This window comes from Monodon monoceros, unplaced genomic scaffold (assembly GCF_005190385.1).
Source record: "Monodon monoceros isolate NGI ecotype Baffin Bay Population unplaced genomic scaffold, NGI_Narwhal_1 Super_Scaffold_15, whole genome shotgun sequence".
NCBI lineage: Eukaryota > Metazoa > Chordata > Mammalia > Artiodactyla > Monodontidae > Monodon > Monodon monoceros.
Genome location: NW_021703771.1, coordinates 39,358,469 through 39,384,947, shown reverse-complemented (window position 1 = coordinate 39,384,947; position 26,479 = coordinate 39,358,469). Strand labels below are relative to the sequence as shown.

The following is a 26,479-nucleotide window of genomic DNA, read 5'->3' as shown; positions in this document are numbered from 1 at the left end:
AATGAGATTGATGTTTTATTAATATTAACTAGTTGAATGACCTTGGAAGAGTACCTTCACATTCAGCTGTTTCCTTATGGGGAATATGAGGAAGTTGATCCCAAAGGTCTCTCAAGCCCTTTTCAGCACTGACAGCTCTGTGGGTCCTTTCTCCAAGGCATTCTTGAATATTGGGGAACTAGCCTCTCACCCAAACACCCCTCTCATTTCCGCCGGTCTAGTACCCTCACGCCCAAGACCCTCTTGCCCGCTCACTCATGCCGCTGTGGAAGCTGCAGATTGCCGAGTTTCCAGGGCTCTAAATCCGTGCCGGTTGCCCGCAGCCCGGGTCTAGAGGCAGACTGGTTGCAGGGGAGGCGGACCCCGAGCTTGGATCCATCGTGGGGCGCCCGGGCCGTGGATCTCCTGGTAGGAGAGGTGAGGAGGACGCAGATGCTACCTACGGATCCAACAGCTTCTGCAAACTTCTTGCCCAGTCCGAGCGCCCCCTCCGCCCAGTTCTCGGGGGGCGGCCGCGCAGTACGTACTGCGCAAGGGCGGGTGGCCTCGCCCTCCCGGGAAGCGCTAGCTTTCAGGCGCAGGCTCTGAGAAGGAGCCAGAGGCCGCGTGTGCGCAGTAGGGCTCCGGATGCCTCCGACCCGCTTCTCATTGGCCCCCACCAGGCGGGGCCCGGGTCTTCGGCCCTCAAGCGGGAAGCGGCGCCGGCTGCGCCACGCCCTCGGGCACCACCCTGCAGCCATGGGCGGGCCCTTGGCTGCCCCCAGCCGGGAAACGCCGGGTAATGAGATGCTAATGAGGCGCGAATAAAGCCTCTGCGGGCCGCGTGCCCTGGTGCGGGAGCCTGCACACTGCGTGCTGCCCTGCAATCCCGGTTCTTGGTCTGCGCCTCCTCCATCTCCCTTCCTCCGTCCCCGTACCCCAACCCGCCGGACTGGGACGCCCGCCTGGCAGGAAGCGGCCCCTACGGGCTCCCGAGACCCCGGGTAAGTTGTCCAGCTGCGCCAAATGTGCGGCCCCCGCCCGCGGAGGCCCGGGGTAGGAGTAGGGATGCGCCTCCGGGGAAATGTGGCTCGCGGCGCTCCTGAATTCCGCCTGGCCGGTCCGGCCCGTCTCTCTGCACCTCCGCCCTGCTCAGCCCCTCTCCAAACTGTACGGTCTAGAGTGTGAGTACCCCAGACACTCGCTGCCAGTGGTCCAGCTCCCTCTCCATCCTTCCAGACCGGTCCACCCCTCGCACATTATTTGTCCTGGTGTTTCCAGGTTGGGTCCCCCCTATCCCCACTTCGCCGAGGTCTTCCTCCTTCCCACCCCCTAAGAGAGACCTTCGCCCTTCTTGACGTTCCGTCCGCCCCCATCCAGGTGACCTGCGGCGGCGATTTTCATCTCCTGCTTCGGCCCGGCCGCTGGGTTCGGGCAGGGGCCGGTGAGGCGACCGAGCAGCGTGAGAGGGATCAGCCCAAGGATCTCCCCCCATGAGTGCCACCCTCCTACTCGAACTCCCCCGTGGGCAATTCTCCAGGAATCCCCGTGCCCTCTGATTCCTCCGGGTCCCAGCGTGAGAAAGCTCTTTCCAACACCCCTGAAGTTGCGTGGGGGCCCGAGCGAGGGAGAAGGGGACAAAGGGAGGCCTTGTTTCGGGAGATTCCTGGGAGAGCATGTAGGGATGGGGTGGGGCGTCGATGGGAGTGAGAGGAAACTGGGAGGGGCGAACCCTGCTGCACTGTCGCCCCCGCAGTCCCCCAACCGTACTGTGGCCCACTGGAGCAGTGGCAAGTCACAAGGGAAGTATTTTGACCACAGTGAGTCAGAAATAGACCCAGTTGTGTGTTACTCAGTCAGATGCAACATCCTGGGGCTGTTCCTTGCAGTATTTTGGTGGTGGGAAGTGGAACCTACAGGGTTAGAGACCATCTCCTCCCCGTGGTGAGGCAATGAGCAGCGCTAAGGAGAACTTTGCCCCTGGCATAAGATGCACCCCACACCCAGCGTCACACTGAGTCCCTCGAGGGTGCTGGGCACAGGGAGGCTTGGGGTGAGATAGGGCAGTACGTGTGCCTAGCAGCTGGGGTTTCCGGTGTTAGATCTGTCCCTGTCTGTACTGCACGGAAAGCTCTCTTCCTGGGCACCCTGCCCTCTTCACATCTGAGAAATTCCCCGTGCTCTGCTTCCAGGGCCCCGAGAAGGCAGGGTAAGAATTCCTGTCCCCTGGGCCCCAGAGATGGAGCAGGGCTTGGAGATCCCTGAGCAAGAAGGCTGAGCTGGAGGCTCCCTGGCTTTCCGTGTGCCATCTGTGCCCAGGACTGCTGATTTTTCATTTCCAAATTTGGCAAATTGCACTTGGAGTGGAAGGGATAGCAGTTGTCTCTGGAGCAGCTGGCAGTGAGGAGCAGAGCCAATCAGGGTTGGACCTGGAGCTCCCTGGGGATACCAGACTTTCTTCTCCTCCCCTTCCTTTTCCCTTCCTCCTTTCTCCAGCCTCTTCCCTTCTCTTCCTTCTTTCTCTCCAGCAGCCACGTGCCCCTGCCTCTCCCTGGGAGCCTCCGAGGCCTCCATGGCCTCACCCACCTCCATCAACCCAGCGCATGCCCACTTTGAGAGCGTCCTGCAGGCCCAGCTGTGCCAGGATGTGCTGAGCAGCTTCCAGGGGCTATGCAGGGCCCTGGGGCTGGAGCCCGGTGGGGGGCTGCCCCAGTACCACAAGATCAAGGCCCAGCTCAACTACTGGAGTGCCAAGTCGCTGTGGGCCAAGCTGGACAAGAGAGCAAGCCAGCCTGTCTACCAGCAGGGCCGGGCCTGCACCAGCACTAAGGTGGGTACCTGGTGCCTGGGATGGGGCCTGGAGAGTGGGGGGAGTCAGAGGAGCGGCCAGATGCCATGCCGATGCTGCCTTGTGTGTTCGCAGTGCCTGGTGGTGGGTGCTGGACCTTGTGGGCTGCGGGCTGCTGTGGAGCTGGCGATGCTTGGGGCCCGAGTGGTGCTGGTGGAAAAGCGCACCAAGTTCTCTCGTCACAACGTGCTCCACCTCTGGCCCTTCACCATCCATGACCTTCGGGCACTCGGCGCCAAGAAGTTCTACGGGCGCTTCTGCACAGGCTCCCTGGACCACATCAGTGAGCACCATGTGGTGGCCTGGAGGGGCGGGTGAGCCTGGGCCTAGAGACAGGCCAGTGGAGGGGGTCGGGGGGCTGCTGCTGGGCCGGCCAAGAGGCAGGGTGGATAAGATTCACTTCAGCCAGGCGGCTTTCAGGACTCAGGGCCCTCACCTGTAAAATGGGCAGTTGGACTGAGTGATCTCTAAGACCTTCTCTGGCTCTGACCAGGAACACACTGGTGCTTGGGAAGGCTGGGGGAACCTGGGGTCCCTGTTCCTAATGTCCTCTCCCTTCCAGGCATCCGGCAACTTCAGCTGCTTTTGTTGAAAGTTGCATTACTGCTGGGGGTGGAAATTCACTGGGGTGTCACTTTCACTGGCCTTCAGCCCCCTCCCAGAAAGGGTAAGTACTTCTCTGCTCCTGAGGACCCCCAAGTATTTTTTTCCTTATCTACTTTCCATGGCTGTTGTGAAGGTGTAATTTGATAGACAGTGTGTCATTGCTTTCTAAACCATAAAGCCCTTTAAACGTTTATTTAATTATTTCACTGGATTGTCCTGGGAATACAGGGGCCCCTTCAGATTTCCACACCTTTGTGCCGCTCACACCCTCTGCCCCAGGGAGTGGTTGGCGTGCCCAGCTCCAGCCCAGCCCCCCCGCCCAACTGGCCAACTATGAATTTGATGTCCTCATCTCTGCAGCTGGAGGTAAATTCGTCCCTGAAGGTGAGTGATCCCTTCCCTCGAAGAAGCCAGCATCTTGAGCTCCTTGTGGGCCTTTCTAGGCTGTTACACCAGTCGTCCTCCTGCCACCACCCCCCTGTCCCCACCTCTAGGCTTCACAGTGCGAGAAATGCGTGGCAAACTGGCCATTGGCATCACGGCCAACTTTGTGAACGGGCGCACGGTGGAAGAGACACAGGTGCCCGAGATCAGCGGCGTGGCCAGGATCTACAACCAGAGCTTCTTCCAGAGCCTGCTTAAAGCCACAGGTCAGGACCACCCTCACAGGGTTTGCCCTCCTCGTGCCTCACTGTGGCCTGCCTCCCACCTCTCCCTCTCAGACCTGTCCACAGTCCAAGGAATCCCGTACTTTTCCATCTTTGTGGTCTTGGCAGCAAAGAACTTGAGCCCCCAGGGATTCAGCAGCCACAGCCCCACTCAGCCACCCAGCATGACGAGTCTTAGAAATCTCTCGCAAAATGCATGGGATTTTGCTTTGTGCTTCTTTACATATGCTTTAATATAAAAATGCTATATAACCTGCTGTATAAAAAATAAAATAAAATTCAAAAAAACAAAGCAAAACAAAATGCTGTATATTCAAAATGAAAGTGGTACTTCCAGAAGATGCCCTATGGTTCCTTTGGCTTCGCACTGCCACGCCCCCTGGAATGTGCACATCCTGTTCGGAGAAGCCAGGCTGTCCTCTGCAAGCCTGTGGACTATGTGGTGCACATCTCCCAGCTGCCACCCCACCCAAGTTTCTCACTTTGCTCCACACCTTTAGGCCTCCTGGGCCTGGGACAGATGGTCCGCTGTGCCACCAGAACTCATGGGCCCCCCCGTGTGTGTGTGGGTAGAGGTGCCGCTGCAGGCTGAGCTGTGATCCCAGCTCTCAGAGGTCAAGCATGGCTGGGGTATTTGGAGAGGTGACACATGATGACGAGGCACGTTCCTTATACCCTGCCCTATCCCCACAGGCATTGATCTGGAGAACATTGTGTACTACAAGGATGACACCCACTACTTTGTGATGACAGCCAAGAAGCAGTGCCTGCTACGGCTGGGGGTGCTGCGTCAGGTGGGGCCTGGGCCCAGGCAGGGAGGGGCTGGGTGGTGGGCCCTGGGAGGTAGGGGCCAGGCCTGGACACAGTCTCTCCCTGGGTGTGGAGGGAGTCCATCCTCTCTGCGATGGCACTTCCTCCACCTCGATAAGCTCTTCTCCCCTGGGACTTACGTGGCAACCTGAATCACATTCTGGGCTAAACACCTTATACCAGCCACAGGACTACACAATGTAAGCTCCATGAGGGCAGGGGTTTTGTCCATCTTTTGTTTACTGATGATTCCCAATGCCTAGAATGGTGCCTGCTATGTAGTAAGCACCCTGAAAGTAGTTGCTGAATGAACTAGTTGAACACCTACTATGTGATAGGTACTTTGTTGAGAGCTTTATGTTCATTTTCTCACCTAATCCACACGAGTACCTTGAGAAGTTAGGTACGTTATCTCTAAATGATGGGGAAACAGGCTCTGAGAAGTTCAGTGACTTGTCCAAAGCAGGTGTATGGTAACAGTAATGATACTGGGCCTTGGAGGCAGGGTGGGACCTGGGACCCCCAGCGAGCGGCAGGCTGAGAGTTGAGGACAGGGCTCGAGCGTGGGAGGCTGGACATTCAAATTCTCCTCCCAGCTCAGCCTTCAACTGCTGTGTAGTCTGGGGAAGCCCGTTCCTGGGGCCTCAGGATGTGTACCTTCTACACCTAAGGGGATGTGATGGCCCAACTGACCCTGCTGGTTCTGATCTGTTGGCCACATAGGACTGGCCGGAGACAGACCGGCTGCTGGGCAGCGCCAATGTGGCGCCCGAGGCTTTGCAGCGCTTTGCTCGGGCAGCTGCCGACTTCGCCACCCACGGCAAGCTCGGGAAGCTGGAGTTTGCCCAGGATGCCCACGGGCGGCCCGACGTCTCTGCCTTTGACTTCACAAGCATGATGCGGGCAGAGAGCTCTGCTCGGGTGCAGGAGAAGCATGGCGCCCGCCTGCTGCTGGGGCTGGTTGGGGACTGCCTGGTGGAGGTGAGGGGTCAGTGTTCGCTGATTGGGGAGGGGCTCTCCGGACCCCTTGTGAGGAGGCACAGGGGTTCCCTGGCTGGGGGAGGAAGCAGCCTCGTGGGAAGGAGGGGGTATAAAAAGGTCTGCTTCTTGTAAGGAGGAGCAGAAGGTGGCTTGGTGTGTCAGGGCCCCCTCTGCTATGGCCCTGCGGTCATCTGGGCGTGGACACCCTTGTTGGACTCTCCCTGAGCTGTTTCCTGTCCTTCTGCCCCTGCAGCCCTTCTGGCCCCTGGGCACTGGAGTGGCCCGGGGCTTCTTGGCAGCCTTTGACGCCGCCTGGATGGTGAAGCGCTGGGCAGAGGGCGCTGGGCCCCTAGAGGTGTTGGCAGAGAGGTGAGGCCTGAATTGGGGAGTTGGGGGGCGGGGTGGGGGCAGGGCTGGGTATAGGACAAGAGTCAGGAGTAGGGTCGGGGATGCTGGCTGAGTAGATGGGGGCGTAGAGAAAAGAGAACGAAGGAAAGGCCTGGCACTTCTGGAGGGGTGGGTGCTGACGGTGCCCTCCCACTTGTGCCCGACCCCGCCCTCATCTCCCCAGAGAGAGCTTGTACCAGCTCCTGTCACAGACATCCCCAGAAAACATGCACCGCAATGTGGCCCAGTATGGGCTGGACCCAGCCTCCCGCTATCCCAACCTGAACCTCCGGGCCGTGACCCCCAGTCAGGTCAGAACCCCTGGCACCGCCCGCCAAGACTTCCCGGGTCAGCTCCCGCACCCCAGGTCAGGCCTTCCCTCCTGTGGTCTGCCCAGTCCCTGCCCTGTGGGTGAGTCCCACCCAGGCAGCCCCTCCCCCATGGACTGGGGGGGCGGCCGGGGTGTGTGTGGTCCGCCTGCCTGGAGACCTGAAAGGGGCTGCCTTAGGTACGAGACCTGTATGATGTGGAGGCCAAGGAGCCTGTGCGGAGAATGAGTGACAAGACAGACTCAGGAAAGCCGGCCACTGGTGAGCAGGCCTTCCTCCAGGGCCATGTCCAAAATATTTACCAAGCAGTGAGGCACAAGCACCAATGATCAGAACAGTGGTAGACGCTGGCGGCAGGGAGCAGGGTGCTGGAGCACTGCTGGGTGGTGAAGATGTTTGGGGCCTCCTGGAGAGTGCAGGGCAGTGGGGTGCTCAGCAGCAGCCATTTGCCAACTTGTGTGGAGTATTTCAGCACTTTAACAGCCTCTGTAACGCAGCAGCTGGGTGGCAGCGGAGCTGCACTCTTCTCAGCTGTTCTGCCCCTTCCCGCCTTGCAGACCCCAAACCTGCCTCTCCTTTTAGTCTCTGGGCCTCCCTTGCCCCTCAGCTCATAGCCTGCTGCCCTCTCTGTGGCCAGCAGTGGTTTCACTCTATTTATTCCCCTACTTTATTGCCAGAAAGATTTTTTCAAATGAGAAAACTGGGATGAAGGAGGTGCTGCTGACAGGGAGTGTTAGGCTGGTGCCCAGGAGGCGTGGGTCCCTGCTTCCCCCTCCCATATAGACCCCGCACCCAGCAGCTGGGCTCTCTCTGCGGGCCCCGGTGCCTTCAGTACAGCGTGGCTTCCTCTCCTAGGGTCGGTGGCCACCCAGGAGGAGCTGCTACACTGGTGCCAGGAGCAGACGGCTGGGTACCCAGGGGTCCACGTCACCGACCTGTCTTCCTCCTGGGTGGATGGGCTGGCTCTGTGTGCCCTCGTGCACCGGCTGCGGCCCGGCCTGCTGTGAGTCAGGCATTGGGCTTGGGGGTCCCTGATAGCCCCTCCCTCTCCAGGCAGTGTGGAATGGTGGGTGATCACTGGGTAGGAGTTAGCACACCCAGCTGGGTCCCAGGCCACCCCTTGCTAATAATCCTGCTCTAGTCACTTTGCTTCCCTAGAGATAGATTTCCCGCCTGACTCTGCCTGCCCATGAGAATCAAATGCATTCAATACGGAGAGCTTTGTGAGTGGTAGAAGCCCCCCAAGGCCAGATGCTGTTGTCATGGGAGGGGTGGGGGGTATGTAGCACAGAGAATAAAAACCCTTTATGCCCTCTCCTCCCTTTCCCGATGTCCCTCCCCTACTGCTCTCTCCCCCTTCCATGGGGCAAGTTCTGGTCTCCCACTGGCCTTTCTCCCTGACGCCCCACAGGGAACCCTCAGAGCTGCAGGGAGTCGGGGCTCTGGAAGCGACTTCTTGGGCGCTGAAGATGGCAGAGCATGAGCTGGGCATCACGCCCGTGTTGTCCGCACAGGCAATGGTGGCAGGGAATGACCCACTGGGCCTCATTGCCTACCTCAGCCACTTCCATAGTGCCTTCAAGAGCACACCTCACAACCCAGGTGACCTGGAGGTGGGTGGGGTGAAGAGGAAGTGTGTGTGTGTGTGTGTGTGTGAGTGTGTGAGAGAGAGACAGAGAGAGACGGGACAGCCTGGGAGAGGTATCCTCTATCCTTCTGGGCTGGCACATAGCTGTCTGTTCTGGGGGGTACAGTATCGGCCCCCCATCTACCCTGATTCTCCCAGCAGGCCCAGTCAGCCAAGGCTCCCCGGGCACTGCCAGCGCTGTGCTGTTCCTTGGCAAACTACAGAGGACCCTGCAACGGACCCGGGCCCAGGTGGGGAGTTTGGGTGGGGTTGGCCTGGGCAGTGGGTTCCTTGTGGGGATCCCTGGGGTGATGAGGATGTTCAGAATGGGGGAAGGGGAGAACTGGGGGCTCAGAACGTAGGACTTCTTGCAGGGAAATGGGGAGGATGCTGGTGGCAAGAAGCCTCGTGTGGAGGTAAATGCACACAGGGGCCGGACAGTCCCTTCCCTGAGGTACTCTTTCCCATATCCTGTCCCCCCAGGCCTTGCTCGCCACCCCAGCTCCTTGTAACCTCCCCCCGCACCATCCAGTCTCGCTCCCTAGTCTCACTCCCTTTCCCTTCCAGTCCTTTCTATTCATCTGTACACATGGACTCCCCAGCTGATCCTGCCCCTCTACCTCTGGGCCTGAGCACTTACCTTTTTAGGTAGAGGCTGAGACCCCAAGTACTGAGGAGCCACCTGTCCCAGAGCCTGATGTACCGGTGACACCCCCATCCCAATACCAGGAGGTGAGAACAGGGGCCCTGTCTGCAGGCAGAGGCCTTGGAAGGGCAGGGAGGGGAAGGGAAAAACTTGGCAGCTGCCTTGGACTCCAGCTGACCTGCGGCCTGGGGGTTGGTGCAGGCCAGTGCCGAGGATCTGTGTGCACTGTGTGGGGAACACCTCTATATCCTGGAACGCCTCTGTGCCAATGGCCGTTTCTTCCACCGGAGCTGCTTCCGTTGCCATATCTGTGAGGCCACATTATGGCCAAGTGGCTACGGGCAGCACCCAGGAGATGGTGAGTGGGCCTGGGAGGCATTCAGAGGGACTCTGGGTCTGGCCCTGCTTGGGGGGGGGCCAGGAGCTTGAAGGTGGAGGGGAACCGGGGTGCTGGGCATGAGGTGGAAGCAGGCTGAAGATGACACTTTCTTCTCCTGAGCTCCGTCTCCTCTGTCCCCTCCAAAGCCCCAAATGCGGGGTTCTGAGAAGCCAGGAGGCTGGTAGAAATTTATCAGCCAATGCAGAGGCCTGTCACCCCCACCTTCCCTGATAAACTGAACATCTGTTCACCGGGCTGCCTGCATCAGATGGCTCCTCCCCTCTCCCACCTTCCCAGGACATTTTTACTGCCTCCAGCACCTGCCCCAGCCAGGCCACAAAGAGGATAGCAGCAACAGAGGCCCTGAGAGTCAGGTAAAAGCTGTGGAAGTGTGGGATGGGGGGTGGGAAAGAGGAAAGGGCTCTCTAAGCCCGAGACTTTGCTGGGGGTAACTGAATGTTCTCCACTAGAGTGTAAACTGCATGATGGCAGGGATCTCTGTACTGTCTTACTTGTTGATGAATCCCGAGTATCTAGAACACTGCCTCACACTGTTCGGTAGACGGCATAAATGAACGCACGCCAGGGCCCACATCTGTCTCAAGGGGCTGCCTCAACCCACACTGGGCAGGTCACTGACCAGAGCATATGGTGGCTCTTCTAGGACCTTCCCACACACAGTGAGAATAACATGCGATCACGCCCCTCGATTCCCGGGGCCCCTCAGGAGGGGACCAGTCCTGTCCCAAGCCAGCCCACCCGTCGGCTGATCCGCCTCTCCAGCCCAGAACGCCAGCGGTTATCCTCCCTTCATCTCACCCCTGACCCGGAAATGGAGCCTCCACCCAAGCCCCCCCGAAGCTGCTCCGTCTTGGCCCACCAGGCCCTAGAGGGAAGCTTTGTGGGCTGGGGAATGCCAGTCCAGAGCCCTCAAGGTAACTGCTGGCCCAGGGTGGGGATGGGAGGGTGGTATTCGGATTCTTGGACGGGGATGTGGGGAATGGGGAGGGAGGTCCTGCGGATCTCAGCCCATATCCACTTCTCTGCTCAGTTCTTGTGGCCGTGGAGAAGGAGGAAGAAGAGAGTCCCTGCTCCAGTGACGAGGAAGCAGAGGAAGACGTGCCGTTGGACTCAGACACAGAACAGGTGAGTGGGAGGAACCTGGCCACCTATTCTGCCCAAGCCAGCACGCATCCACTAAATATACCCTGGCCCCTGCCCGGGAGAAACCCACAGCACCCAACCTCTTGAGCCCAAATGACTGTGAATGTCTTCTCACCCAGTCTCTTTCATGTCTCTAGGCCTCCACCTTTTCTATCAGAACTTATCCCACTTCCAGCCCAGGGTCTTTCTCGTCCCTTTCAAATGGAGCTTTCCCAACCCCTATCCACCTGACCCTGTCGTAGGTTCTGTGGAACTTGGCTAAGAACTCAGGCACCATGAACAGTTACCCAACGTGGCGTCGGACTCTGCTGCGCCGTGCTAAGGAGGAGGAGATGAAGCGGTTCTGCAAGGCTCAGGTGCGGCCTAGGGGTTCCCGGAGGTTCTAACGGGATCAGAGTTCTGAGACTGGGTATCAGAGCTCCTCCAGGACTCTGTTCTTGAGCAATCCGCAGACTCCTGGGCCTTCTGCCTTGTACTCAGGCCATCCAACGGCGACAAAATGAGATCGAGGCTGCCCTGAGGGAGCTGGAGGCCAAGGGCACGGAGCTGGAGCTGGCTTTGAGGAGCCGGAGCAGTGAGTGAAGACAGGGAGGATAAGTGATCCTAGGACACCTCTGCCTCCTGGCCCTGTGTTCCACCCCCAGTGACCCCCAGACTACCAGGCTGTGGCCCACAGCAGGTTCTGCTCCTCATGCCGTGATTCCTGTGACCCTGCTTAGAAGCCTGACTGGCCCCTCTTCTTCATTCTTGTCAGGTTCCCCCGAACAGCAAAAGGCACTATGGCTAGAACAGTTGCTACAGCTTGTTCAGAAGAAAAACAGCCTGGTGGCCGAGGAGGCTGAGCTCATGATCACGTAAGGGGTGTCGGAGTTGGGGCGTGGGGGGCAATGGCGTGTGAGTCAGGCCCCACAGCCAGGTCTTCGGTCACCCTAGACACCTGTGCCTTTTCTATCCCTGCCCCCCACAGGGTGCAGGAGCTGAACTTGGAGGAGAAACAGTGGCAGCTGGACCAAGAACTGCGAACCTACATGAACCGGGAAGGTAGGTGGGATGTGGGGAGAGGCTGGTATTTGCACAAGCCTCGTGATCTCAGATACTGCCCAGGCAACAGTCCTCTAGTCTGAGTACCTCTGAGGCTGAACTGCCTTCTGAATTGCTTCTTGAACTGCAGGAAGCCAGAGGATGGGGCTCCAGGCCCACATTCCATGCCTTCAGTTCAATCACAGCTGCATAATTGGGCTTTTACACACGATTCCTTTAAAAGTGGTGTTGCTGCTAAACAATGCTAGAAAACCATTAGTGTTGATAAACCAAATTCAGAGTGGGGAACAGCTGGGGTTGTAGAAGTCACACAGGCCGGGATTAGGTTGTGCCTCTCCTGCCGTCCTCCCCGTTCTCTGTTCTCTAAGTAAGTTTCACCTCCTCCCTTCAGAAACCCTGAAGACAGCTGCCGACCGGCAGGCTGAGGACCAGGTCCTGAGGAAGCTAGTGGACGTGGTGAACCAGCGAGATGCCCTCATCCGCTTCCAGGAGGAGCGCAGGCTCAGTGAGCTGGCCTCGGGGCCAGGGCCCCAGGGCTAGAAGAGGGTAGGCTGCCTGTCTTCTTCTCTGCAAGGAAGACTGCCTCACCCCAGGACAGTGCCACCCTGTTCATCGGGGCTGCCTGGGAGAGGCCTCACCGTTTACAATAAAAAAGCTTCTGCCGTAAACAGGACTTTGGCTGCCTACAGGGGGGAGGTGGGGGAGTGTGCAGGGAGGGCAGCTGTGTAGGAGCCTGAAGGTCTGCACTGTGACAATCACACCGACCCTTGGCCCCAATCACTGCCTCTACAAGGGAAAAGGCAGCGCCACCAAAGTGTTAAGCTTTATTGTTCCTCTGCTCTGTCTCCCTCCTGCTGCCCCAGGAGCCCGGCTGGCTGGGACTCTGGGCCCAGGTCCTGGGCCTCCCTTGCCCTTCCCAGCACATGCTGGAGCTCGGCTCGGGCCCGACACAAGCCCTTGGCCTCCTGCACGTGGAAGAGATAGAATGCACCCGCCGCCAGCACCAGTCCTACACTGGGGGTCCAGAGCAGTACAGCAACTTCCATGATCTCTCCTCTAGCCGCCAGGGCACACAGCAACGCCAGGAGAAGAAGCCCTAGACCAATCACGTAGCCAGCGATGGTGGCCCACCAGCGACCTTGAGCCATGCCCTGGTCCAGTTCTGTCCAGGCCTCCCTTAGCACACTGATCAGCGGAGACCTCTCTGCTGGTCCTAGAACAAAGCGGGACAGTGGGGAGGGAGAGTGAGGGTCTGAGGGAGGGATGGGGCTGCCCCATGGGGAAGGGCCAAGGAAAAGGATGGGGCTGACTCACCATGGGTAGGGCTGGGGTTGTGCTGGGGGGGGCTGTGTCTCACACACAGAGTAGCCATCAGCGCCTCATGATCGGAGAGGGGGCTGCCGCTGTGAGGCTCGTGGCCTGTAGTAGTTCTGAGAGTCTTACAGGAGATGTATAGCCCAGACACCGCCTAGAAAAAGAGCCAGAGAGAAATTTCTGAGAGCGCCTTTCCCAGAGAACCAGTTCCTGGCTATCCCATTCTCCAGCCGCCACTGATAAAGACTAGACTAGTTAGACAAAGAATCAGCATAGGCTGATATGCCATGAAGAGAGACAGAGGCTGAAGGCACGTTGCAGGGAGACGCCTGACCTTATAAAGCACGTAGTCGATGCGGATACCCAAGGGGAACTGCTCTAGCTCCTGCCGGTTGACGTAGCAGTTCTGCGGTACCATCGTACAGCCTTCTTCAGGACCCTAGGTGAATAGTGGGCTTGAATGAGGATGTAGGGGGAAGGAGGAGGGAGAGAGGCTGAGGGTGTAGGTGGGGAAATAATCAGGCAGGTCCTCACCTTGAAGTCCCGAGTCTCCAGATAGGCATCCTGCAGTCCCGTCCACTCCTTCAGCAGGCGGCAGCCCAGGTCCTTTGGGTGCAAGTTGAGGTCCCCACACAATAGAACCACATCAGCTTTCTTGGACGTGTGGCTGGGGGAACCAAGATGGTAAGGCAGAATTCTTCCCTCACCAGCTCTGCCCTAAAAGTGGGGCCTTAGCCACCCTCAGTTCCTGGACCCCATCCCACTTCCCCTGTCAAGCCCAGGCTCACACACTGGATGAACTGGGCCAGTTCCCAAGCTTGGGCCACACGATGTGCTAGGTAGATGTCCTTCTGTCGATTGTACTCGGCATGGAGCTGAACAAGATAGAAGAGATAATTGCAGATGAGACTGAGGGTCCCAAGGGCAGGAGTAAATCAAGCTTGCATCTGTCACCTGGCACGCTGCTTGGTAAAATATGTGTGAACCTTGCCTACTGGCCTTAGGAGATCCTGCTGCCACGCCTCACCCCAAGGCAGCCTGGCTAAAGGAGGAGTCCCATCTTCTCCCTCCCAGGACCAGGCCGCCTGTCCCAGCCTTAAGCACTGCCGCCCTCACTCACATGGGTCACGTAGGCGTTGAGCACCAATCCACCCAGACGGAGCACCAGCAGCCCCACGGCCTTCCCACAGAACCAGTCACCGTGGTGGATCTGTAGGCAGGAGGGGGCGGGAACTCAGGGCACTGCTACCCTCTTTCTGCCCATCCCCTGCAGCCCTAGGAAGGCCACCTCCTTTACCATGTGTTAGGGGGCGGCGGGGTGGGGAAGGGAGGTGGAAGAGGTCAGAGGACAGGCTCACCATGTAGGGGTAGCCATTGAGGGTGAAGACGTGCTGGGTGAATTCCTGGATTGGGTGTTTGGAGAAGACACAGAGACCACTGCCAATGATGCCACTGAAAAGCCAAGTCCTAGTCAAGAGCCACAAAAGCAGGGAGAGCAATACCCAGCCCCCTTCCCCTCCCTTGTCTCCCAGCTCTTATCAGCTACTTTTTCTCCCTCTGCTGCTGGTACCACCCCAGATCAAAGCTCAAAGAGACGGCGTTTACGTGGGCTGACAGGATGGCCTGATGATAAATCTGATGAGCTGAAGAGCTAGATCTTCCTCATTCCACCTTCTCCTGCTCCCACACTCAGAAGAGAGGACGCTGGGGCAGAGGGAGGCGGGCGCAGGAAGCACGGGGAAGGGCTGGCTGGCAGGGCCAAGGGCCTCCAGCTCTGAGATCAGGCTTCGGGGCCAGTGGGCTTCTCACCTCCTGAAGTAGTGTGCTGCTGGGTAGGTGGGGAGCAGCTTCTGCCTCAGGTACTGGAAGTCCTGCTCGCTCCACACCTGAGGGGAGGGGTGACGATACCTGCCGGTCCTTCCCCCAGGGCGGGAGCCCCCGCCCGCGCCCCAGCCGCCCCCACTCCCGCCGGGCTTCCACACCAGCTCCGCGCGGCCCCACCTCCTCCAGGAGAGCTAGGTCGAAGCTCTCCCTGTTCAGAAAGTCTCCCAGGCGCTTAACGCGGTCGGCCCGGTGCTTGCTCAGGTAGGGAATGCCCCTGAGGACGAAAAGCGCAGGGGAGGTGACGGCTGGGGCGCTCGGGGCAGCAACGGAGCTGGGGCCAGGTGCGGGCCCCGGAGGTAGGGGTTGCCCCGCACCCCGAGGGTGTAGGGCAGGGGAGCGCCGTGGGCTGGCTGTGAGAAAGGCCTCCTGCCTCTGGCGAGGGGGACGGCGGCCCAGACCCGGGTCGGCGGGCGCACTCACCAGCAGTTGAGGTTAAAGACCCTCAGTCGCAGGGAGAAGTTGGGCTTCATGGCAGGGACGCTCGGCGGCGCGGGACGGCTCGGCCTCCGCAGCGACGGCCGCGTTGGGGACAGAGGCGGGCGGGCGGCCTTCCCCGCGGGGAACCGCGCACAGGTGGTCGCCCTGCTCCCGCTCTCCCGGGAAGGCCGCGGCCCCGAAGTGCCGGCGCCCGGGGACTGACTCCCGCGTTACCCGGGCAACCGGCCGGCTGGCCCCAACCTGGCTGCGCGGCAACCCGGAAAGGCGATCTGCGGTGAAATCAGGCGCTGACTGGAGGCGACTACCGCGCTGGAGGACCCTGGGCTTGGGGTCCCAGAGGAGGTCCGTGGATGGGGGGGGGCGGCGGCGGCGAACCACGCTGACGCACGCTAGGCGTGGGGTCCCTGTTCCTTTTCTCCGAAGCTCGTCGCTGATGGCGGCCGCCCACGCGCCCTCTCCAGCCTCTCGACCGCCTCAACAGCAACAGGTACAAAGTTGAGGAAAGGCCGGACCTTCGCCGACCGCCCCGCCCCCGGCCCCCTCCTTCCGGCGAGCGGCGGGGGCGGGGCCGCGCGGTTGCCCTGGCGACGCGCTATGTTTGTGACCCGAGGAGTCCCTGCGCGCAGCCATGGCGAACAGCTTGCAGACGCCGCACGAGCAGCCGCTGCAGGTGAAGGTGGTGGGGCTCTTCAAAAGCTCCAGCTTTCAAATTGCGAAGAGCGCCGCTGAGGTAACCGCGAAGAAACAACCACAAGGGCGGGAAGGCCCGTCCCGCTTCCGAGTCGTGCGCCTCCTAGTGGCGGGGGTCGAGGTTCAGGGAGGGGATGTCCCGGCCGGGATGGGCTGTCTCTGGATGGATATCTGCGTGCAGAGGGCGAGGGCCGGTCCAGGCGGGAGTTACACTTCGAGAAGGGCTACCTTTAAAGAGAGATCCGAGCGAAGGAATCGTTCAGAACCTTTTTGGGAATAACACACATTTTATCCCACGTTAATTTTTTTTTTTTTTTTTTTGCGGCACGCGGGCCTTCCCACGTTTTTAACTGAAATTATAGATTTTAAAACTTTGTGAAAAAAATGTTACCATATAACTAGCTGATTTTTTTACAAACTCCTTTCCCAACTGATTTTTGAAAACTATTCATTCGGGGAGGGTTTTTGTTGTTTTTCTTTAACGTTTCTATAGCAGTCACTGCATTCCAATTGAATTAGGTGCCTATGGGATTTCTTAACAAATGACCCACAAGTGCTTTGGAGACTACAGACATTTCTTTGTAAACATGCAGAACAATGTAAAATGAAAAACACTTTAAGTAACTGGAAGAATTAGGCCAGGTCAGTAATGCCGCAGCATTCCTACAACCCGAATGCAGGAGAAATGTAGAAGTGTATAAAATGTTGAAATGTAAAATTCAGCACTTCTTTGGGGTTTGCTCCAGAAATGCTGTTGTAAGATTATGCCAAGCTTCTCTCCTTCAAAACCCCACTAGACTCCAGGACAATGCCTTATTCATGTCTGTATCTCCCACAGTACCCAGCTGGATACTTGAAACAAAATGTTCCCAAATAGAATCAATCTTAAGAAATTCCTAACTTCTTACCTGCTCCAAGTCCACAGAGTTACAGTCTGAATTTAAATCAAGTCAGGAAATAGTGACTAATTTGTGAAATAGGTAAAGTTAACATCAAGATGAAGAGAACAAGTGATAAGAAGTCTGTGAAAATGATACATGGATCATTAAAAGAAGTAGAAATTATGGACTGTGTTAGCTGGGCTGATAGGATCAGCAAAGTTATATGGCTCAAATTGTATTTAATAAGTGTGAGGGATTTTTTTTCTCTTGTTTTTCTTAGCTCCTTTTCTGAAGGCACATGTTTTCTCCACACTGTAGAGAAGACGTTGGCATATTTTTTTTCTGTAAAGTCCACATATAAAATTACTAGGCCTTTGGAACCATAGGTTCTCAGCCATGACTATTCAACTCTGTCCTTGTGCAAAAGCAGCCACAGACAGTATGTAAATGAATGGTGGTTTTCCAATAAAACTTTTATTATGGACACTGAAATTGGACTTGTGTATAATTTCACAGGACATGAAATGATTCTTCTTGTGATTCTTTTTCAACTGTTTAAAAATCTAAAAATTATTCTTAGTTCTCAAGTCTTACCAAAACAGGCAGTGGTCCAGCTTTGGCCTGCTGGCCACAGTTTGCCAACCCCTGTTGCAGAGGACACTAAGTCAAGCAAACAACGTCTTTATTATATTAATAATGTTAATTTTCACTTTCTTAAGTTTTGCCTACCGTAGCTCTATTTGAATATGAAAATATATGAATGTAAATTCAGTTAGTTCTATGTTAATAAAGGATCCTTGAATATATTTCCAACATGATCACTTGTGAGCAATCCCTGATGCCTAATTAACTGAAAGATTTAGATTTATAAAGAGTATTACATAATGTAGTCCCTTCTGGAACAAATTATGAAGAAAGCATGATTAAGTATGCTTAATTTGAAAACTATTGGGCTTATTAGTTATTCCAGATGGTCCCTCAGAAACAGCAGTCATCCTGCACGACTGCCTCAGACAGAGCACAGACGCTGGAATTGAGAAAAAGGACACATCAGCTGTTGGTTGGGTATAGCAGACTAAGAAGGAAATGGCCAGATTGCTGTTGCCCTCTTCTGCTACCCCTGGTCCCAAGGCAGGGTACACTCACATCCTGGCTTTCTCCCCCTTGGACTGTCCACCCTGGATGAAGCACGCCAAGTCAGTGTCCCCTTAGACCACAACAGAAGTGGCCAGATGACACTTTTCCCTTGTTGGTCCATTTACTTCTCAGACTTGCTCAGAAAGGTGATGCCTCACTGTTACTGCCTCAACTGCCTTCCCTTGCTTTAGGAGGAGGCAAAGTGTAACATAACAGGAACCAAAACTTTTTTTTTTTGGCAGATGTTGCTAACCAGTAAGAATTTTCTCTGATTCATACAGACAAAACAAAATACATTAAGTCAATACATGCTCAATGTCTAGACCAAAACACATTTAATATTTACTTCTCTTTTTCCCAAGGGGTATAACCACAACAATATCCTTTTGGTCATTCTCCATATGTCAGTGAATTAAAGCAATAACATTTATTTTAGTTAAAAGTATCCATAGAGGGGCTTCCCTGGTGGTGCAGTGGTTGAGAGTCCGCCTGCCGATGCAGGGGACATGGGTTCGTGCCCCGGTCCGGGAGGATCCCACATGCCGCGGAGCGGCTGGGCCCGTGAGCCATGGCCGCTGAGCCTGCGCGTCCTGAGCCTGTGCTCCGCAACGGGAGAGGCCACAACAATGAGAGGCCCGCGTACCGCAAAAAAAAAAAAAAAAAAAAAAAAAAGTATCCATAGATCCACTGAGGTTTAGTAAGAGTTTAATTTAGGGAAAAACTGGTCCTAAAAGAACATGGCAAGTCACAAAACTATTGGCATAAACTCACTTGTACATTTGTTTATGCAGTTGCTATGTGTGGATGGTCCACTATGTACCAAATATTGAGGCCAGTGGGAAACTAAGACATAGTCTTTACCCTCAAAGAGCTTATTCTCTTCAGATGAGAGACCAATTAGTATGGCCTGGGGAGGGACTTACTGGAGGTAAGCACAGGGGCCTCTGGGAGCTGGCAAGGGGTATCTAAGCCAGACTGTGGCTTGGGTGTATGTTGCATAAAACTTCCTGAAGACCCCATAAAAACTGGGGGGAATGATTTCTACTTTAAAAGAGAACTTACTCTAAAATAATTATTCTGTTTTGAAACCTAGAGTCTGAAGAGTAATTATCCATCCAAATTTGAAGACCCTATAATAGTTCCTGTTCAAGAATTTGCATGGGATCAATATCTACAGGAGAAAAAAAGGGTAAAGGATATTTGGGGTGTGGGAAATGAGCCAAGTTTTGCCTGATTTATTTACATATGCATTGGTTTGGAAAAACTGAAGCAGTAACTTTGATACAACTAGATTTTATTTCTCTAAATTATGTACTTTTCCTAAATTATTTCAGTCATTTTACCAAGCTGATTTTAAGAAAGAGTCAAACATTTACAGAATTTTCTTTTGGAAAGCATGTGATAAAGGTAAGTTTTAAACTCTCAGTGCTGTTATTTACTCCTGCCGATGGCTACCCCTCTTTCCCGGCATATCACTTACTCATACTTCCTGTGACACCCGGGCACTCAGGTTACTGTGGCCTGGCACTCTTTTTGGCCCTAACTCTGGAAGGTTTCAGTGGTGTCCAGCATAGATATAGCAGGGGAGCATGTAGGGTTGCCTAGGGGAGCTCTGATGGTAGGCGCCAACTTCCCACAGGGTAGCCGTGTCCTAATGGAAGCTTCCTTCTCTGCATTCTCCCCCCTAACAGTACCCTTGGAGAACTCCAGACCCTAAGGCTGGCAGAGCTTATCCAGGGATGGCAGATTGGTTTCCTCTTGGGTGCCATCCCTGATTAACTGGTAGTGCTGCCTGGAACATGTGGCATCCTGGCTCAGATACAGCTCACGTTGGGGGGCAGACTAGAATGGGTACGCCTCCTGCTTGTCACCCTTGGCCTAGTCCTGTGGAGAGTCCCAGTCCTGGCTTCCCTGCCCAACCGCATCTCTCAGTGGCTGAGGAGATCCCATTTCCCCTGACCAGAGCAGTTTTGATTGTCCTGTGCTAGATTGCACAAGGACGTCCTGTGATTTACCATGCAGATGGTGCTGCTTTACTTCACTGTCTGCTCAGTCACATGAACGGTGCAAGACTGAGTCAGGAATGCCATATGTTAAGTCTCATACCATTTTCACAGCCACAGTACATTTTCATTACATAATTCAAACAGAACCATAACAAACACTTACCTATGGTGCTTATTATATGCCAGGCACTATTCTAATGACTTCTATAAATATTAACTCTAATCATTACAACAACTAGGGTGACCAGTGGTCCTGGTTTGCCTGGATCTGAGGGGTTTGCTGGAATGCACGAATTTCAATGCTAAAGCTGGGATGGTCCTAGGCAAATCCAGACAGTTGGGCACCCTAACGTAAAACAATATGTTTTTCTTCATTTTTATCACCAAACTTCCTAAACTGCCTATCGTATCGTGCTCTCCACCTACAGGAGAGCCATGATTTCATGCTTCGTGGTTTGCACCCATTCCTCTTCTGTATTCCCACCATACTCTGAAACACTGGTGTGGATTCCATTCTGCAGTTTCTGACCCTTGTCAGCCTGAGTTGCTAACCTTGAGCTGTTTTGTGTTCTCTTCCTTCTGCTTTTCTCATGGGGCCTGAATGAGGCTTCCTAGGTCATCAATGCTGCTTCTTCCCACATATCCTTAACTCCTGTCTTTCCTTTCTTCCCTCCCCCTCCCTCATCTCCTGGATACTTGCCACCTTAACCTCTTCTTCCTCTTCAGGCCAGCTTTTTGTTCTCCTTTCACATAAGCATTGTCTTATGTTATACGTAGTGCTTCTTAGCACATTTGAGGTTAGTTTGCACTGGCCTCAGTGCTTCAGTATAATGTAATGCCAACCATGAGGGATGGCTTCAGAGCCTTTGGGAAGGCCCTTTTTCCCCCTCCAAAAAAAGGCAACATCATACATCTTAGTGCTGGAAAGCCCTAGAAAACATCGGGTCCAGCCTGCTATCTTGAGGCAGGCGATGAGGGCTCCTCATGTATAGAAGACACCCAGACAAGGCACGTAATTTTCAGCCTCCGAATAAAGTGTACCTGCTACTGCATTTCTCCTACCAGGCTAGCTAAAATATCCACAATTAAACTTTCCCTCCCCTTTTTAAAGTGTTGTGTCCTGTAAAATGTGAGAACCCTGATGAGTTTCAACATTCCAGGGAGTACTGACCCATAGGCTCAGCGACTGACAGTTCAGTGTGAACAAGTTTAGGAAGTGAGGAATCTGAAGCGAACTCCTCCTGAGAGAAGAGCGGGGAATGGAGCACACTGGCAGCTGAAGGCAAACCGTTCCCCAAACCGGCGTTTCTCCAAGTGCGGTCTCCAGACCAGCCGCAGCAGCAGCGTCCCATGGGATGTTGTTAGAAATGCAGATTCTCAGGCCCCACCCCAGAATCAGAAACTTGGGGTGGGGCTCAGGAAACTGTAATTCTGACTGCCCACTAAAATTGGAGAACAGCTGTCCCAGATGATGCATGGCTTTGCCAGGACTGGCACCGGGTAATAATAAACCAGATCTACTCAGAGGCCACATTATTCAGTGGCCACACACTGAGGTTTAGGAGGTTGGCTGGCAGTGCTGTATGGATAAAAACACCAATGCACTTCATTCTTAGGGGCTTAGGGCTTAAAAGTGTTAAGGAGGGACTTCCCTGGTGGTCCAGTGGTTAAGACTCTGCACTTCCACTGCAGGGGGTACAGGTTTGATCCCTGGTCAGGGAACTAAGATCCCACATGCTGCGCAGCCAAAAAATAAATAAATAAATTACTTGAGTTAAAAAAAAGAAAATTGTTATGGAAGGTGAGCTCTCTTCCTCACGGCCCCTGGTGTGCCCCGCAAACTGCTGCTGGCCCTCAGGAGGCATTTCCTCACCTGGTCTGATTTCCCTCCATCAAAAAAGCATTCTTTCCATCCTTCCCATTGAAAACCATGTCTTATTTAGGACCCCTAACCAACTATGCCTACAGTAAAATGTGCTTCAGAAATGAAGCTAAAAGATTGCATTTTGTTTTCAAATTAATATAACAAGTATGCTATGCACACAGACTTTTATTACCAGATTACCATCTATTTTCTAAGATCGTACCATTTTAAAGATCACTGTTAGGTCATTCTTTGATTTCAACACCGTCAGAGTCTTGAAAATGTTCTTAAATTCCCTTTGAGAGCAAAATTCTGAAAGACGGCAAAAAATATATTTTAAAGATTCAGTCCTAGGGTTGATTCAAGCTTCAGCTTATGGGTTTAGCTAAGTTCCCCCCCATCCCTACCCCCACCCCCCACTACATTTTTTTGGTCCTTTTCCTTTACAGGAACTTAAGAATGAAGTCTGGGAATATTCTTCCTATGTGATGTGTTTTATTAACGATCAGCTCCTGGGTGACGCACTTGATCTTCAGAAATGGGCCCACAAAGTGTGGGATATAGTTGATTTTAAGCCTCCTGCACTTTATGAAGCACTTACTATGGATTATTCTGCCAAATTCTTAAGAGACACGAAGGCAAGTTGCACTAATTTTTTAAAGGAAAATAGCGGAATCTTTGAGCATTTACATTGATTGACCATTAATTACTGATAACCTAGCAAAGGGAATATAAAAGAGTAAGAGACTAGGTTAAGTTCTCAGTGACCTTATGATCCAGTTGCAAAGGATTCATGGCAGGGTTTGGCTTGGTGGTGTGTAAAGCAAGCCTACCTCACAGCAGGCAGATGGCATCAGGAGAAGATCATCCCTGTTCAAACATTTCTACTCCCCGCTAGAAGCTTATATGCATTAATTGTCATCTATTTAAAAATATTAAGACCTTCCCCCTCAGAGAAGGTCAAGCCTATCCTTCATTCACCTTTAGCATGAAATATTTTAATTAATACTAACACCTAAGTGACAGCTACTGCACTAGAGAATGGCAAGTTTGAGAAGGTGATGTTTTAAAGCATGACACATAGTTGTCAAGAGCAGGACTAGACAAGCTATGGCACTGGGGAGGTTTCCAATGGCAGAGGACAGCTAGGAAGCATGAGGTCCAGAGAGCAAGAGATAGCCATCAGGGTGGAATGGCAATAGAGGTAAAAGTATGTAATTTTGCTCAGAAACCTTGTAGCCAACAGCTACCACATGCTGAAAATTATTTCACGCCCATGGTGGCCTGTGCCTACATAAAGACCCAGTGCTAGGATCTGAGTTGTGCAAAGGCAAAGACCTTGTCTCGTTCACCCTTGTTCAACCACTGACTTGAACAGAATCTGAAACATTGGAGGTGCTCAGTGAATATTTTGTTGAATAAACAATGCACTTGGAAAATGCTTGAAACTCTAGGGTGTGGGGAGGAAGTTAACATTCATAGCAGTTCATTCCCAAAGGGTCAGGAGTCTAGAAGTACATGGTGTACTCTGGGAATGGCAGGGAACAGCAGGGAGGCCAGAATTAGTGGGAAACGACACTGGGAAAATGCGAATCAGTCAGGATTCTTGGTGCCAACAGTACCAAGCTGTTCTCACTAACTTGAGGAGGAAAAGTATGTATTAAAAGGATGTTGGGGGGTCTTCCCTGGTGGCTCAGTGGTTGAGAGTCCGCCTGCCGATGCAGGGGACACGGGTTCGTGCCCCAGTCCGGGAAGATCCCACATGCCGCGGAGCGGCTGGGCCCGTGAGCCATGGCCGCTGAGCCTGCACGTCCAGAGCCTGTGCTCCGCAACGGGAGAGGCCACAACAGTGAGAGGCCCACATACTGCAAAAAAAAAAAAAAAAAGGATGTTGGTAACCTCACAATTGACAGGAAAGCTGGAGAACCAGCTTTGGAAAGCAGGCAGGAACCAAGGGAGACCTGGCAGCAGGAAAACATGGCCAGAGTCACGCCCCAGGAATGTGCAGCCAGGATGCTGCCATGGGTGCCCAATGGCCCTAATGCTGCCTTCACCGAGCATAACTTCTCAGCTCTCCTTGGGTCTTCGTCACTTCCTAGACATCTAAGGCCCCGGGCAGGAGCACCTGACTAGTTGAGCCCAGGTTATATCCCCACACCCTGGCTCACACATAGCGGGGAAAGAGAGGAGGTTCTCCAGAGGCTGGTGCAACCTTGTGAGGAGTTTCTCAAATAGGAAAGGTGATTAGATGTTTAAAAAAAACAAACAACAAACAAACCCCAAAACCAGATCCACTAGAGAAAGGTTGAACTTACTGTCCACTCTTAACCAGTTAGTTAGATTTCATCCAGAAGGAAGCAAGCCAACAGAACTTTTCATCAAGAGTATGACAACATCTTCTTTGGTGTTTCGGAAAAAATTTTAGGGCTGTGACCAAACGGTACAGTGGGGAAAGCTTGGTGGCAGGGCGGCCATTTGGAAATCTGCTATAGTAGTGTGAGCTAGAAATAATGACAGCCTGAATTAATTAGTGGCAGTAAGGAGAGAGGACCCAGATTCCGGAGAAAATCCTTGGATTTTTTGCACAGAGGCTAGATTTTTTGTGCTGAGTAAAACCCAAGGACTTGTTTACTTCTGGTTTGGAACGATATAGCAGACAATTAGGTTTGGCTGCTAGGTGACATTATCTTGTGTCACACTCACTTACTCTCTTTTCATTAGAATTTTTAGAATTATCTACTCTTAACAACCACATAAAGATAATATATTGATGCCCAGGGAAGTTTAATGATGTCTGAATGGACTCACTCACTTCAGAAATCAATTATGACTTGCAATATGTCCTTTTTCCTCCTAAACCTATGAAGTTTACTATATTATGCCTCTTATTCTAAAGTTATAATATTCTTTTATAATTAAGAACTTGTAGTACAGAAGCTTAGAGGCACAATTAATTTTTAATAAGTATGGATGTAATACTTCATTCCTGGATGCCAGACATTACAATACTATTTCAGTCTTTTAATTTAAAAAAAGCTTAGAGCGACATAAAATAATGATAGTGATACAACTAAAAGTGATTTCATTTATGCCTCCTAGATTCTTAAGAAATAGGGCAGGGCAAATTATGTACTTGTTAAATCAGGCAGCATTTTTATATATGAGAATGGTGCCTAAGAGTTGAAATGTATTTCATTAGATGTGTTCTGCTCCCTAAATGAATGCTGCTGTGATGGACAACAGTGTTTTCACTTTGGATGCCTCTTTGTAGGGCTAGACAAGGGCTCACAAATGTTAGTTGTCTCTACCAGAAAGTATGTCAATTGAAAACAAGAGCTGGAGGTATCTGGGAGTATGAGGTCACGAATGAAATAACTCAAAAGCACATCATCCTCTCTTTCCTACCCCTGGTATGGTACCTCCTATTCATATAGTGGCCTTATTTTCCTGCTCAGAAAGACTATGGCCTGGCTCTGCTCAGCTAATCTGTGCAGTCTCTGAAAATCCAGAACACACAGTAACCAAATCCATGGGCTCATGTTGGATCTTTTCCCAGAATTACTCAGGAAAGAAAAGAATTCCCAGTCTGCTGCTTTTTCCAGAGGGAATGACCAGTGTTCCTTTCCACACCCAGTTTGTGATGCAGTGGATATATAGGCCATGTGCTGTCAGTCTTGTGTGATAGGTTAATGTGATTCAGAGCTTTACCACTTAAGGGTTTTAAAAAGCATGTTATTTAGGTAGTAAAATTTTGGTATAATGAAACAAACATCCTTAAGTCATCCTTTTAATTTTACTGTTACATTATCTACTGTTAATGCTGTCAATCATCTTATCACTGAAAACATTATTCTATTATATTTTTGGTCATTTCTAAAACTTTCTGCTAAAACACTGACCTGCATTACCTTCTTCTCTCTAATTTTAATAGCATGACTTTGTGTTCTTGGACATTTCTATTGATTTTTATCCAATTGGAAGATTGATTTTTGAGGTAAGAAGTTTTTGGTTGTTGTTTTTTAATAAGTTGGGGGGAGTGAGAATCTCTGTCAAAGTGTTAAGTTTTTAATCTATGAAACCTTTTCTCTTTATTTTTAGCTGTATTGTGATACATGTCCCAAAACATGTAAAAATTTTCAGATCCTGTGCACAGGAAAAGCAGGGTTTTCCCGAAGTGGCATCAGGCTACATTACACAGGTTCCATTTTTCATCGAGTGGTACGGAATGGTTGGATACAAGGAGGAGGTGAGTTTAAAAGCTTAAATACAACTTAGTTGCAACATTAAATCAAAATGTCCAAACTTTTGTTTATCTGCCTTTGTGAAATTCATATAGAATTAGATATATTTAATATTAGATGTTACATATATATTTAAAGGATGTTTTATATGGCCAAATGATGAATTAAGATATTCATACTTTTTTAAAAAAATTCCCTGATTATTAAAATAAACAAATCTAAAGTGTGTTACCAGGAATATTGCAGATTAAAAAGTAATACAAGCAAGTAGGATAGAGCAGAAGCAAGAAGAACTACAATCCTGCAGCCTGTGGAACGAAAACCACATTCACAGAAAGATAGACAAAATGAAAAGGCAGAGGACTATGTACCAGATGAAGAAACAAGATAAAACCCCAGAAAAACAACTAAATGAAGTGGAGATAGGCGACCTTCCAGAAAAAGAATGCAGAATAATGATAGTTAAGATGATCCAGGACCTCAGAAAAAGAATGGAGGCAAAGATCGAGAAGGTGAAAGAAATGTTTAACAAAGACCTGACCTAGAAGAATTAAAGAAC

General features: G+C 52.5%; 3 protein-coding genes and 1 long non-coding RNA gene across 8 annotated transcripts in view; 2 read left to right on the top strand and 2 right to left on the bottom strand.

The window, feature by feature from the left end:
- Nucleotides 1-761: 761 nt before the first annotated feature.
- MICAL1 (microtubule associated monooxygenase, calponin and LIM domain containing 1) lies at nucleotides 762-12,161 on the top strand. 5 transcript variants are annotated; one of them, XM_029223859.1, is made up of 26 exons: nucleotides 762-983; nucleotides 1,360-1,555; nucleotides 2,508-2,809; nucleotides 2,903-3,110; nucleotides 3,390-3,494; nucleotides 3,713-3,817; nucleotides 3,928-4,083; nucleotides 4,795-4,895; nucleotides 5,635-5,892; nucleotides 6,146-6,261; nucleotides 6,464-6,590; nucleotides 6,788-6,869; nucleotides 7,464-7,611; nucleotides 8,020-8,210; nucleotides 8,395-8,486; nucleotides 8,610-8,651; nucleotides 8,884-8,967; nucleotides 9,083-9,239; nucleotides 9,558-9,634; nucleotides 9,925-10,195; nucleotides 10,312-10,406; nucleotides 10,667-10,780; nucleotides 10,905-10,998; nucleotides 11,179-11,278; nucleotides 11,392-11,465; nucleotides 11,857-12,161. In XM_029223859.1, exons 3-26 carry the CDS (start codon nucleotides 2,552-2,554, stop codon nucleotides 12,003-12,005), a joined length of 3,204 nt encoding a protein of 1,067 aa, XP_029079692.1. In that variant the 5' UTR covers nucleotides 762-983; nucleotides 1,360-1,555; nucleotides 2,508-2,551; the 3' UTR covers nucleotides 12,006-12,161. The 5 variants fall into 5 exon arrangements, with proteins under 5 accessions (XP_029079692.1, XP_029079691.1, XP_029079694.1 ...); XM_029223858.1 differs by having other exon boundaries at nucleotides 1,360-2,809; XM_029223861.1 differs by having other exon boundaries at nucleotides 1,360-2,809; nucleotides 8,398-8,486; nucleotides 11,857-12,128.
- Nucleotides 12,162-12,274: 113 nt separating this feature from the next.
- Nucleotides 12,275-15,578, bottom strand: SMPD2 (sphingomyelin phosphodiesterase 2). The gene is made up of 10 exons (XM_029223738.1): nucleotides 15,084-15,578; nucleotides 14,781-14,877; nucleotides 14,589-14,665; nucleotides 14,138-14,231; nucleotides 13,900-13,989; nucleotides 13,572-13,654; nucleotides 13,314-13,446; nucleotides 13,114-13,218; nucleotides 12,780-12,933; nucleotides 12,275-12,678 (listed from the first exon to the last, which is right to left on the bottom strand). Exons 1-10 carry the CDS (start codon nucleotides 15,131-15,133, stop codon nucleotides 12,290-12,292), a joined length of 1,272 nt encoding a protein of 423 aa, XP_029079571.1. The 5' UTR covers nucleotides 15,134-15,578; the 3' UTR covers nucleotides 12,275-12,289.
- A 131-nt stretch (nucleotides 15,579-15,709) lies between these two features.
- PPIL6 (peptidylprolyl isomerase like 6) overlaps nucleotides 15,710-26,479 on the top strand; it is a 34,235-nt gene continuing 23,465 nt past the window's right edge. Inside the window, exons 1-5 of the mRNA XM_029223740.1 lie at nucleotides 15,710-15,831; nucleotides 18,903-18,998; nucleotides 22,129-22,317; nucleotides 25,611-25,673; nucleotides 25,778-25,925. Coding sequence (XP_029079573.1) covers nucleotides 15,730-15,831; nucleotides 18,903-18,998; nucleotides 22,129-22,317; nucleotides 25,611-25,673; nucleotides 25,778-25,925 — 598 coding nt within the window. The 5' untranslated portion in view covers nucleotides 15,710-15,729. The remainder of the gene's footprint in view (nucleotides 15,832-18,902; nucleotides 18,999-22,128; nucleotides 22,318-25,610; nucleotides 25,674-25,777; nucleotides 25,926-26,479) is intronic.
- LOC114895991 overlaps nucleotides 15,895-26,479 on the bottom strand; it is a 41,317-nt gene continuing 30,732 nt past the window's right edge. Inside the window, exon 3 of the long non-coding RNA XR_003793694.1 lies at nucleotides 15,895-16,019. This is a non-coding gene — a long non-coding RNA (uncharacterized LOC114895991). The remainder of the gene's footprint in view (nucleotides 16,020-26,479) is intronic.

Coding starts and splice junctions, on each gene's coding strand:
- MICAL1 (XM_029223859.1), top strand. CDS start 2,552: ATGGCCTCACCCACCTCCATCAACCCAGCGCATGCCCACTTTGAGAGC. Junction 3,495..3,712: donor TCAGCCCCCTCCCAGAAAGG/GTAAGTACTTCT, acceptor CCTCTGCCCCAG/GGAGTGGTTGGCGTGCCCAG. Junction 8,211..8,394: donor GAGCACACCTCACAACCCAG/GTGACCTGGAGG, acceptor TGATTCTCCCAG/CAGGCCCAGTCAGCCAAGGC.
- SMPD2 (XM_029223738.1), bottom strand. CDS start 15,133: ATGAAGCCCAACTTCTCCCTGCGACTGAGGGTCTTTAACCTCAACTGC. Junction 13,447..13,571: donor GAACTGGCCCAGTTCATCCA/GTGTGTGAGCCT, acceptor TGGTTCCCCCAG/CCACACGTCCAAGAAAGCTG. Junction 12,934..13,113: donor TCGACTACGTGCTTTATAAG/GTCAGGCGTCTC, acceptor CTCTTTTTCTAG/GCGGTGTCTGGGCTATACAT.